Source organism: Athene cunicularia (assembly GCF_003259725.1).
Source record: "Athene cunicularia isolate RWA chromosome 11 unlocalized genomic scaffold, athCun1 chr11_part2, whole genome shotgun sequence".
Classification (NCBI taxonomy): Eukaryota; Metazoa; Chordata; class Aves; order Strigiformes; family Strigidae; genus Athene; species Athene cunicularia.
Genome location: NW_020799114.1, coordinates 1863341 through 1875585, shown reverse-complemented (window position 1 = coordinate 1875585; position 12245 = coordinate 1863341). Strand labels below are relative to the sequence as shown.

The following is a 12245-nucleotide window of genomic DNA, read 5'->3' as shown; positions in this document are numbered from 1 at the left end:
GGGTAGTGCTAGGGGCTGGTCGGACCCCAGGGCTACAGGCAGCTCTGACTGTCCTCCCTCCCCTGGCAGGTGGGAACAGGGAGAGCCCCAGCAGCCTCGGCCCCGGGGGGCACAGCAGAAGGACCTCAGCCTGGCAGGAGGCCCTGTGAGGTAACGGAGGGGCAGGGGGAGCTGTGGGCCGGGAGAAGGGCTGGGAACCCACAGAAGCACCAGCTACACCTGGGGATCTGTTCTGTGAGGGGTGGGTGGGTCACTCGTGTAACTCTGGTTTGTGTTGTCTGCCCAGCACAGCAGGAGCTGTGAGGTGCTCCCTGCTCAGAGCTTCCGTTGCCTTTGCAAGTGCTGCAACGTGTTGCTGCTGCAGGTGGTTTAAATTCCCTCCATGAGTTGTCTCAGCAGGGTTCTCTCTTCCCAGAGCTGGCCTTTTGGCATCCACATTAATAATATTTCCTTTTACTGCCATTGGTAGCTCAGCTTTTCTGAAAAAAACAGTTACCGGGGCTGCTTTGGCTGTAGCAAGGGCAGCACCTCCAAGGTGCAAATTCTTTCTCCTGTCCTTCCTAAGCTTTGCCTAGAATAAGGAAAAGGGTCACAGTCTAATCAAGACAGCTCTTTGCAGGACTTCGTTCTGAGCAAAGTTAGACTCTCGAATGTGATTATTCATGTATTCTACAGAATACAGGAGCAATTGTACTTGTTTTTTGTCATGGGACCGTGGCACTGATAATTCAAAATTAGCATTTGCCAGCAGAGAGCTGCAGGAAGAGCCCTGTGTGCTCCAGCAATAGGAAAATCAGTTCCACTGTGAAAACAAACTCCAGCTGCTTCCAGTGCCGTTCCTCTTCAGGTTTTGGTCCCAAAGTCTGCCTGACAGTAAGTGGTGGTTAACATTCCAAGTCGGAGCTCTCTGAGTGCTTCTTTAAAAATCAGTTTGCTGAAAATGACTGTCGACGAGCAGTTCTCTTAAATTAAGGCTGAAAAGTGGCTCAGTTTTCTGAATTAAAAGCTTCCCTGACAGCTGCTAGGTAATTGAAGTTTGCTATGCATCTTCAAAGTCAGTGCTTTTCTAAGGATGGCAGATAAGCATATATTTTGGTTAATTAACGTGTTAACGAACGGAGTTTCATTCAAAGCAAAAGACTGGGTGCTTTGCTTTTTTTTTTTTCTACACACGATTCTCCTTCCCTGGCTCACCAGGCATTTTATTTCATTCTCCTGTTGTCACTGCTCTTCCATATTTTTTTTTTCCCATTGTGGTTCCTGCCCTTCGTTTCTGTTTTGCTTCTGTTTTCCAGTTCTTTGTTCCCTAAATCTTTTTATGCTGTGTTTCTCTTCTCACCTGTCCCGTCAGCCCTATTTCCCATTCATTCTCCTCAACTCACTCATAGTTCCTCACCCATCCCCGTGGCTGCTCTTAGACCACGCTCCAGAATTTTTCAGATCTGCATTTGATTTTTATCTACCTGATTAATGAAAATGTTTTGATTTTCCATCAAGCTGTTTAGAAAGTGGATTTGGGGTTTTTTCCTCATTCTACTGCAAAGATTTCTGCCTGAAGCAAAGAAGTTCCTTGCTTCTTTCCTTTGTCCCGTGACCACCCCGGGAGCTGTGAAGTCTCTGCCTGGGGAGTACAGACCCTGGGTATGTGCTTGGTTCTCACCATCTGACTGACAATTTGTAGGATTTCAGGATCGAAGCTGATGGCTCTGTCAGGCTCCAGCTTTCTACAGGGTACTCGGTGCCTTCCTGCCACCGGAGGCGCTGGAAGTGTTTGAGCTGTTGGTTCCCCTACGATATTCAAGGTGTATTCCTTGTTCGCTTGGAAAAAGCTTTCTGTGGTGCCATATAAAGGCTCAGCCTCGCAGGGAGGAATTTAATGAATGGAAATATTGCTTGCCAGGAGTATTTTTAACTTGACGGCTGTTTCAAATCCCATCTTAACTCACAGCTTTATCCTATAGGTGCTGCTCTGGGTTAGAGTAAGCTGCAATACTTTTCCTACTAGCTCCAGTTCATCTGCTCCCAAGACACTCCCTGCGGCAGCGAGTCAGTTGTACACAAAGCTTAACTTTGTCGGCTTAATTGAAGATGCTGCTCAAACTTTTTTGTGAGTTCTAACTGAAAACAGCACAGGGCAGAGCAATTTGAGCCTCCTGCCAGCAATAGGCACTGCTGAGAGCCACAGATCCAGAACGTGTGTCTGTGAAACACCCCACTGCCTTGGAGTAGTGTCTAAGGTACGCGTGTGACTGCAGACTAAAACCCGGTTGGCATTTCTTCCTTCTGGTTTTGGACCTTTTGATGCTGTTCGTTTAACAGAGAGTAGAAGTTGGGCTTGATCTTGCAAACAGACCTGCTGCTAAGAATTCCAGTGCTCTGACTCATCTCCCTCTTGCCTTGGGCAAATCACTTAAGAAAAGTGTAAGGTTAAAAATATTATTTAAAAGGTACCCTGGGATTACCTGGTAATATTGAAGTTGAGTTTTAAAAACCAATTTAAGTAGCGATGGACTTTTCTCTCACTGCCTTTAGTGCTGTGTCAAGGCTTCTTAATCTCAGTGTTGTCTTTTAAAAAAAAAGTCTTGGACATTGTTAAGCTTTGGAGAAAATACCTCTACTTCAGCCACATTATAATGTATTTAAATTTCCCTAATGCTTCCTCAATGGACAGTGCCTTTTTTACCTCTTGTGAGGGGGGGGGGGAAGTTGTGTAATTTTAAATGTTTTCCAGTAAGTTTATGAAACTTAAGTGGGAACAAGATGGGCCCCTTTGTTGTTGCATCCAAGTCCTTTGCAGGAGAGGACAGCCATGTGAAGTTCCACCACAGGCAAGCTATGAAACACTGACAAAGTTAAGGTGTAGTTAATGCTTTATTCCCTAATTTGAAAAATTCCAGAGCTCAGTCTGCGAAACGCCAGCATTGCCCTCCTGTTGCATATTTATTATGTAACTAAAAGCTTTGCTTTTTGGCCAAACCTGACTCCGTGTGTGTGAACCAGCCCTCTCAGAGGCTGGTCAGGGCTGTGTGTGCCTCTTCCAGGGAGAGGGGCTGCAGGGAGAGAAGCGAGTTTGTGCCAGAGAAAGCTGCAGATCTTTGTGGTCAAACATCCCCTGGGACACCAGGCTGTTCTCGCCTTTCTCATCCTGCTCCTGGATGCTAGGCGTGGCTTTTCAGAGCACTTTCCCGCATTTCTAGACACCCGCTGACCAAAGGGCCAAACTTAGGTTTGCAAAAACTGCCGGGTGTTCTCAGTTGGAGCTGAGCCTAGTGGCGTTCTGCGTGGGGTGCTGAGCACGGTGCAGAGGTGCTGCTGCTCAAAACCAGACAAGAAAACCCCAGGCCTCTTTTATTTAGGGGATTTCTTGTCTTTTTGGTAGACTGTCTCTAATCCTGCTGGCTCACAGCACTGGCAGGGACATTGCAAGCCAACAGGAACTGGCTGAGGGCATGAGGATCCAAAACGAGCAGCTGGAGGGAAAGTCTTGCTTGACCTGAGCTGTGTCTGCGGGGACAGCGAGTGCCATCTGGCTCCCACCTGGGAGGATGCCATGTGCTTGCTGCAGGTGGGATGTGAGAAGTGGAGCTGCCAAATCCTCAATTTCTTTCCTGAGAATGTGTTAGCTGCTTTTAAGGGGCTCTCAGCACGATGAGGCACACACAAGTGATTCTAGAGACAGAAAAAGACACACTTTTCGCTGGAAATGCTCCCTACTGTGGCATTTGCTCCAAAGCCTCTGATGGAAAGGCTGTGCCGACTTGTTTAGCCTGGCAAAGTGAGGGTTTTGTAAGCCTTGTCTGAAATGCTTAGTGACCTGTTCTGAACTAGTCCGCTTCAGACATGCAGAAAATGAAAATTTGCAAACTTTGAGTATATGAAGTCAGTTTTGTAATAAAAGGGCTTGTGCAGCTTTGACCAAAAGCAACTTTGCCTGACCTGCCTGTAATTTTAAAGATAAAACACCAAGTGAGAAGTATTATTATACCTGGTTCTTGCCCCATCATCCTAAGCTACAAGTCAAACAATCTTATCTGTAGGGTAGGAGTTAATTTTTTGCTTTTGTAACTTTTTTTTATAACTGGTTTTGAAGACAGTAAGAAACTGGCTTGGTTTTACAGCACAAAAATTCCAAATTTATGATGAGGGATGAAACCTGTGGATTTCTCTACCACATAGGTCAGTGTTGCTCAATTTGAAATCCGTGTAGTTATTTTTCTGAGGTTTTCCTGGTATTTGTCTTCATGTGTAAACAAAGGAGAATGGGGGGAAAAAAAATTAAAAATCAACAAACCCAATCCAAATAAACAAAATAGGACCCCTCTGAAAAAAAACCTTGCAGGATTCCAGAGATTTGGGATAAACTGATTTGCAGATTATTCAGACACAGCGATGGGGGCACGCACCTTAAACTGGAGTTCAACTTGCTACTGTGCGAAGAATAAATCCCTGGGAGCTTGAAAAGAAGCTTGAGTGGCTCCAGCAAGTACTCCAGCACTTCACAAAATTCTTACTGAGGTACTCTTGCCTTTCATAATGTTCAGTTATTTCTCTTTTCTACAAACGGGTGACTACAGTAACACTGCCTGGGTTGGGGACAAGGCATCGCCCATCTCGGATCGTGCTGCTGTTGGAGTGCTGCACCTTGTTTCCTCATTCTCCTGTGCTCAGAGCCTTGGGGCTGCACGGGGCTAAGGAGTGGCTGGAGGACACTTTTTTTGTGTTTATCTCCCCTGTTGCAGGAGTTGCTGTGGCAGTGAGTGAGAAGAGAGAAACTTTTGGATGGCTGCGAGGGCAATATCTTGCCATCATGCAGCAGAAATGCTGTCTAGTCCTTGTTCCATCATTAGTCTGACAATCTTCTTCACATTTCCATCTCCCTTCTTGTGTGTTTTTTTTTCCTGCTTCTGATTTTTACCTTTGCAAATCATGGGTTTGCTTTGGGGCATTTCCATGCAGTTACATGTACGATTGAAGTGGTTTATTGGGTTTGGGGTGTCTTTTCTTGCCTACTGGTGAACTTAGAGGGACAGCCCTCGGATGCTGACAGAACTGTGGCTCTGGCTGAAATAATTCAGGAGCTATAAGTGCCTCTGTGCCTGTGCAGGGGGAGGCACCGGGGAGGACGTAAGGCCAGTTGCTGAAGGGAAACTTGCTGTTACTTGAATCCAGGGAAGTACAAACCAAAACCAGACTGCCTGGATTTTGTGAACCCTTCTCAACTGGGCTGTCGTTTATTGTGTTTCTTATCATTTCTGCTGATGGAAATTAGTAGGAAATTATTGTAACTGGCGGATGCACTGGATTTTTAGAATAGCTGTAATAGCTGCTGGTGGAGGTGAATATTTTATACTTATCACCTTAGCTGGCGGTGAGAACGCAGTCATTCATACTTGCTTTCCCCTGCCCCTCTGAAGGTCTCGACGTCAAATGCAGAAAGGCATCTTGTTCACTTAAACGCTGCTTCTGTGGTGCTGCTTCCTTGCACAAAATCAGAAAACAAATTTCCTGAATGCATCTGCACTTGACAGCTTTTATATTCCTCCTGGCCTCTTAAGGCTGACCTTTCAGATGTAATACGCCAAGTTGTCCTTAGATGGACGCAAAGTGTAACTTCTCAGGCACTTAGGCAATTAAAATCACTGCCATAAACTTGCTCTTAAAGCCAGTAACAATTTGTGCAAGCATTTATGAACTCAGCATCAACCTTTATGTACTCAGTAAGAATATAATTTGTTTCAGATTACAACCTGTTTAACTGCCCAGAGCCGCTATCACCAGGAGGCAATTGCTGTCTTTTACTGAAAAGTTAAAAAGCCAAAATAAAATGAAAACTTTGGTAGTGATCAAGAGCCAACTTCTTCCAATGTGTGGAGAAACGAGTAGCGGAGTAGGAAGCTCAAAAAAAAATGTGAGCCTTGTGCTGCTCGGGGCCCCGATGAATGTTTAGATCATCCTCACATTTGTCAATTAGCTGATATTTGTGCAGGGCTTTGAAGACTTGGAAGTCGAGCATGGTTGTTAAGTACTAACATATAGGCTCTTACTCCTTCTGGGAGTGTGTTTCATTGTGTTTTATTTTAGCTCCTTCTCTGCAGACCTCCCCTAGTATAACAAGCAGCATTTTCTCCAGTGTGACTTTCATCTTGAGGATTTGCTGCAAATACCAGCTAATAATGTCTTCACTAGGGGTGAAGGCAGGAGATGTTATCTCAGTGATGACAGTACAGCTGGCAGCATACAAGACACAAATACAACAGCCCTGGTCCTGGCAAGTTTATGAAGAAGCAGATGAGTAGCGTGGGTAATGAAGTTGTCACGCCTTCCTGATTTCCAGGCATGGGTTCCTAACACACGGAAGAGCTGCTGCACATTCCCCGTGCTTACCCTCCTGCTGCATTTCGGCACAGAGATCCCCGCTTCTGTCGTTACCAAAAACGTTTTGGGTTTCAGCTGCTCTGAAAGCTTGGACTTGCTTTGGTCGTGTTCATGGCGCGTGGCAGTCGGCCTGGGATGCCGTGGCTTGGTGTCTTTGTCTTCTGCCTGTCTGTTCTTGCTCTTTGGTGGTAAATGACAACCTTTACTGTGCAGAACCAGTCGGAGGAGCTGAGAAAAGTGACGGGCTGGGTCAGGAAAAGGTTAAGCAGTGCAGAGCTGCCTCGTGTTAATAACTTATTTCACAAAGGATTGCTGGATGTGTTTAAAGAAGCTACCGGAGTCTTGTCTTTGTATCATTTCTGCTCCAAGGGTCTTAAAAACAGCAACAGGTAAAAATCTGGTCATTTATGCCATGTTCTTGTGGCACAGGCAGTACGTGTACTTGCAGGGAGATTGTAGCTAGGAGCAGCTGAAGTAAAACATGATCCATATTAAGATGAAGTCCTGTTGATTTGTAACCCTGTGGCTTTTCTTTAGCCCTAAATATACTTCTGCAAGCTTTGGGTTTGCCTCTAGCTTTTCATTTCTGTCTGATGGCTGCCCAAGCTTGTTCCTGCACAGGCCTTTGGGTTTGGAGAAGGAGGTGGCATATACTGAAACAGTGAATTTAGCCCCCTCAAAAGGTGCCACATTGAGAGGAGCCAATGCCTCTGTTGAACTGTTTGACCAAAGAACTGGGGTGGGTGCTTTTGTCTTTGAGCATTGGCCACCGTGGCGCTGGAAAACCTGCCAAGACTCCTTTCTCAGCTTGGGCTCTTCTGAGGCAGCCAAGCACTGTTGGTTATTGCTGAGGGGGGTGAGGAAGGTGTTGCTGTCGTTGTTTATAGGGCTAAGGATGTGCTGTAGCAAGAGACCACAGCTGAAGGGTAAGAGTTTTCAATCACCAAGAGCTTTCATCTAGATATGAACCAGTAATCTTCCTAGGAAGAGACAACTCAACCGGTTCCTTGGGCCAGACGATTCTTCTGTAATTCCTGGGATTTTTATTTTCTGGATGTATGGGTTGGGGTTGTTTTCCTGCTTTACATCTTGTCCCTTTCTGTTGCGTTTATTATGCTTATTCTAAGCAGATATCTATTTTTTAACGTAGTCCTACCAAGCACGTGTTCGTATGAGCTTCTAGCAAAAGTGCATGATGCTGACAGTTATGAAGTTGATCTGCTGCTGCTTTGAAGAAATTTTGAATCTTTGCTGTATAAAGCGGGTGGAGATTAGATGGCAATGCATGCACTGTCTAAATTAAACCTGATTAAAAATCCAAGAGTTTTCATGGATGTGTACTGTCCTTGCTTTCATCTCTATTCTGAATGCAGTGTAACAAGTACTGTAAATATATTGGCTGTTTTTCCAGAATTGGGGTGAGTTGTGCTCCCGTACCTCTTCAGGAGTCCGTGCAGTTTGCGGTGCCACGTGCTTTGAGTTACAAAATACTCCTGAAAACCTGGCCCTGTGTTCTGAAGCTCGCTCGCTTCTTCACAGAAGAAGAAATACCACTGCCGATGGTGCCTGGGGTGGAGAATACCTTGGGGTTTCTAATGGCGATTTGGTGGGAGTGCTTGTGTAGCCTCACCTGTTAGAGCTTGTAGATGAAATTCCAACCTCGAGCTCCGTCATTGTATGTGAAGGGTAGCACACTCTTATCTAGTCTGGGACAATATTGGAATCTTTATGCAGTTTAAACTCCTTATTTTCTTTTTGAAGGTACTATGGTAAACCACGTTCATGAATTCGAGCAACCTTTTCTTCTTTAGGAGGTAAAATACAAGAGTGCAAAGTCTGCAAGGTGAACCTGTCTTGCTTTCCCCATAACACGTGTTGTTTTCTACCCTCTGCAGACTACTGGGTACTGATGGACGTTTCCGACAGCCCTGAGCGAAACCCCTGCTCTCCTGATGAAGAGGACCAGCAGCTTTCCGATGACGAAGTCCTGAAGGAGAGCGGTTCAGACCGGGAGCTTGATGGAGAGGGTGGGCGAGGCAGCGTCCTGGGAGAGGAGGAGGAGGATGTGGCCAGAGGACTGAGTCACGGTGAAGAGGAGAACCACTCGGACGAAGAGGACCGCTTAAGCGAAACCAAGTCTCAGGAGTCTGACACCAACGAGCAGAGCGGGGAGCTGAAGAGCCCTCCGCCTCGCAAAGGAGAGGAGGAAGACAGGACAAATGACCTTGGTGATGAAGCGTCCTCTGTCACCCGTGAACTAGATGAGCATGAGTTGGACTATGATGAGGAAGTTCCTGAGGAACCAAGTGCTGCTGCTGCAGAGGAGGATGGTGAGAAAGCTGCTGGTGAGGATGATGAAGAGGAGGAGAAAGGAGATGATACCCATGAAGATGAGAAAAAATCCAGCAGTAAAAGTGACGATGAAAAGGATGGCCAGGATCCCCTCAAGGAGAAGAAGAAAGAAGAAGACGATGGAGAAATTGATGATGGAGAAATTGATGTAAGTAGGAGCTGGTCTGAGGTGGGCAGTCCTGCAGGGACTGGGGTTGCAGAACTGTGTGGCTCTTAGACTGCCGTGCCATCCTTCTCTGACATGAATATCTGTGTTAGCTGCATCCCCAGCGTGCAAGTAACGCTTTTTCTTTGGAGGTAAAGCACCAGGTCCTGAACTCAGTGGCAAGGATGTCTGCTGCCACGTCCCTGGTGCTGAATATTGTCAGAATATTATTGTCACAAATAAACTTTGCTCCCAGTGAGTATGGAAGGGCTCCAGTGCTTTTAAGAAACTATTCTGCCTCAGCTCTCAGAGGACTTTTGAATGATGCTGACAGCAAATTACTTAGCCATGGATTAAGCGTTTGTCTTGTCAGTCTGGGTTGAGAGGCTGATGCAGCAGAGCGGCTGCCATGCTCGAGGCATCAGGTGTGTGGGGGCAGCCCCTGGCCCTGAGCTGTTTGTTGGGCTCTACCAGCCTCTGGGTGTGTGGAAGAGGAACAGAGAGTGCCAGTCTTTCTGGAAAGTCCCTAATCAGGCAGCCCCTGCACGTGGTTTGGGTGATGTGTTCAGGGATGTGCAGTCCCAGTAGCTACTGATCCACAGCTGAGAGCAAGTGCAGCTATTTAAAAAAAAAAGCAAAACCTGGGTTTAATTGCATTTGTAATTAGGGCAAAAAGCACTGTTTATCCATATTTGTCTTAGGAAGCACTGTGGTACAAAAATTGTATTTAATACAGCTTGATACCAGTTTCCCTCTTGCAGGCAGAATAAAACGGGAAAAGTGATTCTAGCAGCAGAGTAGAAACCCTCCCGCGGGTTCCTGGCCTGGTGCACACCTTATCTGATTCCAAATAGCAGGAGTGAAACGTAGAGAAATGGCACCTTACGGGCTCTGCTCCTCCCTGTCCGTGCCAAAAGTGCTCCTGCACAGCGAGGCTGGGCTGGGGCGCTGCTGTGAGAACATCCTGGTGACCAGGCGAGGAGGCAGTGGGCTGGGGCTGGGGTCACTGGTGGGTCCAGACGTGGGGCATGGTGCTGCCTTCCAGTCCCTGGTGCTGTGTGGCTGACATGGCCACATGCTTGGGAAGCTCACGGAGCCTTGCTGGGAGGGACCCTCCTCCCTTTTTATTGAAGAGTGGTATATTATATTGTGTATTTTTTATTCTAACGGTGCTTTGACAAGTTCTGTTGCTTCAAACAAGGTGACGTTATTTTGTTTCTTCATGCCCATGCTGGCAGGTGATTTTGTTAAACGTGTATTTCCCCAGAGTTTTGCGTATTTCTGATTCAGTTGGAAGGAATTTCAGTGTGTTATGGGAGAGTCCAGGCAGGGGGAAAAAAGCAAAATTCCTGGAGTCCTGACTCCATGCCTGCGTCTTGATTAAAATATGAATGCTTTCCTTTAGAGTCTAAGGCATTCTTGGGAGCGCTCCCCTTACAAAGCACAAGATGAATCTGTACTCTGGTTTTCATACATTAACTCATAACAGGGTTCCCAGCTGCCTGATTCCAAGGAGACCTCACAGAAATAAATACTTTCCCTTTTGTTCAAGTACAGCGTTTGCAAAGACTTCACACAGTTCTTTTGAAAGAAGCAGAGTTGAGCTGGTTATACCATTCACATGTCGCTGAATGCCATCCCCAGCTTTGGGGGAAACTTAAATCTCAGCGTTTTATTCTGCTTGCTGAGTTCTGTTATGGAGGGGGGGGGAGAATATTAATGCAAAATTTAGTTTGAATATATATATGTAGCCTTGAAAATCTGTTCTTTGGAGAGCTCTCCCTGTATTGCCCTCAGAGGAGTGCAGCAGAAGACGGCTGTTAACCCGTCTCTCCGTACAGCCTTTGTTTAACTACAGCCAAAGGATGGTTTTTCCTCCTTCCCAGCTGCTGAATTGATCAAAGTACATAACTTTCCTAATCTTTTCCATGTAGACAGCCGCTGTTGCTGCGATGGCCACGCGAAGGGAAGGCCCCCACCAGGTGCTCCCCCCTCAGATGGGTTTCCTAAGCTGAAATTTTCTGTGGTGGTGAAATGGAGGCAGACCCAGGGAGGGCCAGGGGTGCCTTGCAGGATAAATAGCCCATTTCATTGCCAGATACCTCTGACAACTCTGGTTGTTTATGCCTTTGCCTCTTTTTAGCTCCTTTTGACTTTTCAGAGGCAGCCTAATAAAGCCAGGGAAGGCTGGGGTTGTTTTTTTTTATCCCTGGAGAACAAAGGCAAAGGCTGGTACTTTAAAGTTTCAGCAGCTTTCTTCTGGAGGTATTTCATGGCTGTTATTTTCACACTCATCCCCTGTGGTTCTTAATCTTTGAAGCAACCTCCATCTCCCAGAATTTCTTCCTGGGGCTGCTGTGCTTGGGGATGATGTAGAGTTTTCTCAGAGCTGATTCACAACTCCTGTGTGGAGCTGAGGAGTAGAAGGGAAGGTGTCAAGTTGTTGCCAAAGAGGACTGGAAGAAATACGTATGATTTTTCGGGGGAAAAAGAAAAGCTTGTGTGCAAGATTGTGGGGAAGTATTTTATAATTAGTTGTTGTCATAGCAGTCATCCTTCAGATCTTGAGGTAGAGGTGTGCGGTGTCTGTGCTGGGTTATTGCGTTAACGCGGGGATACCGCTATGTGTTTTAGATCGATGAACAGAAGGAATTGACTTGAGCTAAGCAGGGATGACGTGAGTGCTGAGCAGGGCACAGGTCAGCGTGAGGACTCTGAAGGCTAGTGGTATTATCCAGGCCAGCGGAGCCGCGGTAGCTGTCGGTGTACGTGGTGCTGTGAGCCTGCGGGAAGGAAGGGTAACACCGTTGAGCTCATTTGCCTCCAAAGAGCACGAAGCTGCCTCTTCCTGCACGCTAAAAGTGCGCAGCCAGCTTCATTCAGCAGAGCTGTAAGAGCTTCATCCGCTGTGCTGTTGATTTGGGGCCTTTAAGGCTATATCAGGTAAAACGATGCAGCTTGAAACCTTGATCTGTGGTGTGGCGCCAAGATGTCCAAAACACCTGAAGGGTTTTGCAGTCACCTTTGAAACACTCGACGTCGATGCATCTTCCTGTTTGTAGCAGCACGTTGCAAAGATGCTCCGGGGTATTTATTGTAACTTTATATTACTTTTCTCTTGTGCTTTGCTCCAGGGTGCGTTTTCAGTGACTGATATTTGACCATATTGTGAAATGTCAAGTCGCTGCGGAAAATGCACCACGTGAAATGTCAGCTTGTCTGTCTGTTCCAGGATGATGACTTGGAAGAAGGAGAAGTTAAAGACCCCAGCGACAGAAAAGTGAGGCCACGTCCCACCTGCCGATTCTTCATGAAAGGTAAATGACGTGCTGTAATGGTGGAAGAAAGCCAAAGGTGCTCTAATTTTTCTTGT

The 12245-nt window shown here is 46.5% G+C and overlaps 1 protein-coding gene across 5 annotated transcripts in view; it reads left to right on the top strand.

Annotated features, from left to right (window-relative positions):
- Nucleotides 1–52: 52 nt before the first annotated feature.
- Nucleotides 53–12245, top strand: part of ZC3H18 (zinc finger CCCH-type containing 18) — a 47699-nt gene continuing 35506 nt past the window's right edge. For all 5 annotated transcript variants that reach the window (XM_026857076.1, XM_026857075.1, XM_026857074.1 and 2 more), the window contains exons 1-3: nt 53–150; nt 8271–8875; nt 12105–12189. In XM_026857076.1, the coding sequence (XP_026712877.1) occupies nt 8285–8875; nt 12105–12189 (676 nt within the window). In that variant the 5' untranslated portion in view covers nt 53–150; nt 8271–8284. The remainder of the gene's footprint in view (nt 151–8270; nt 8876–12104; nt 12190–12245) is intronic.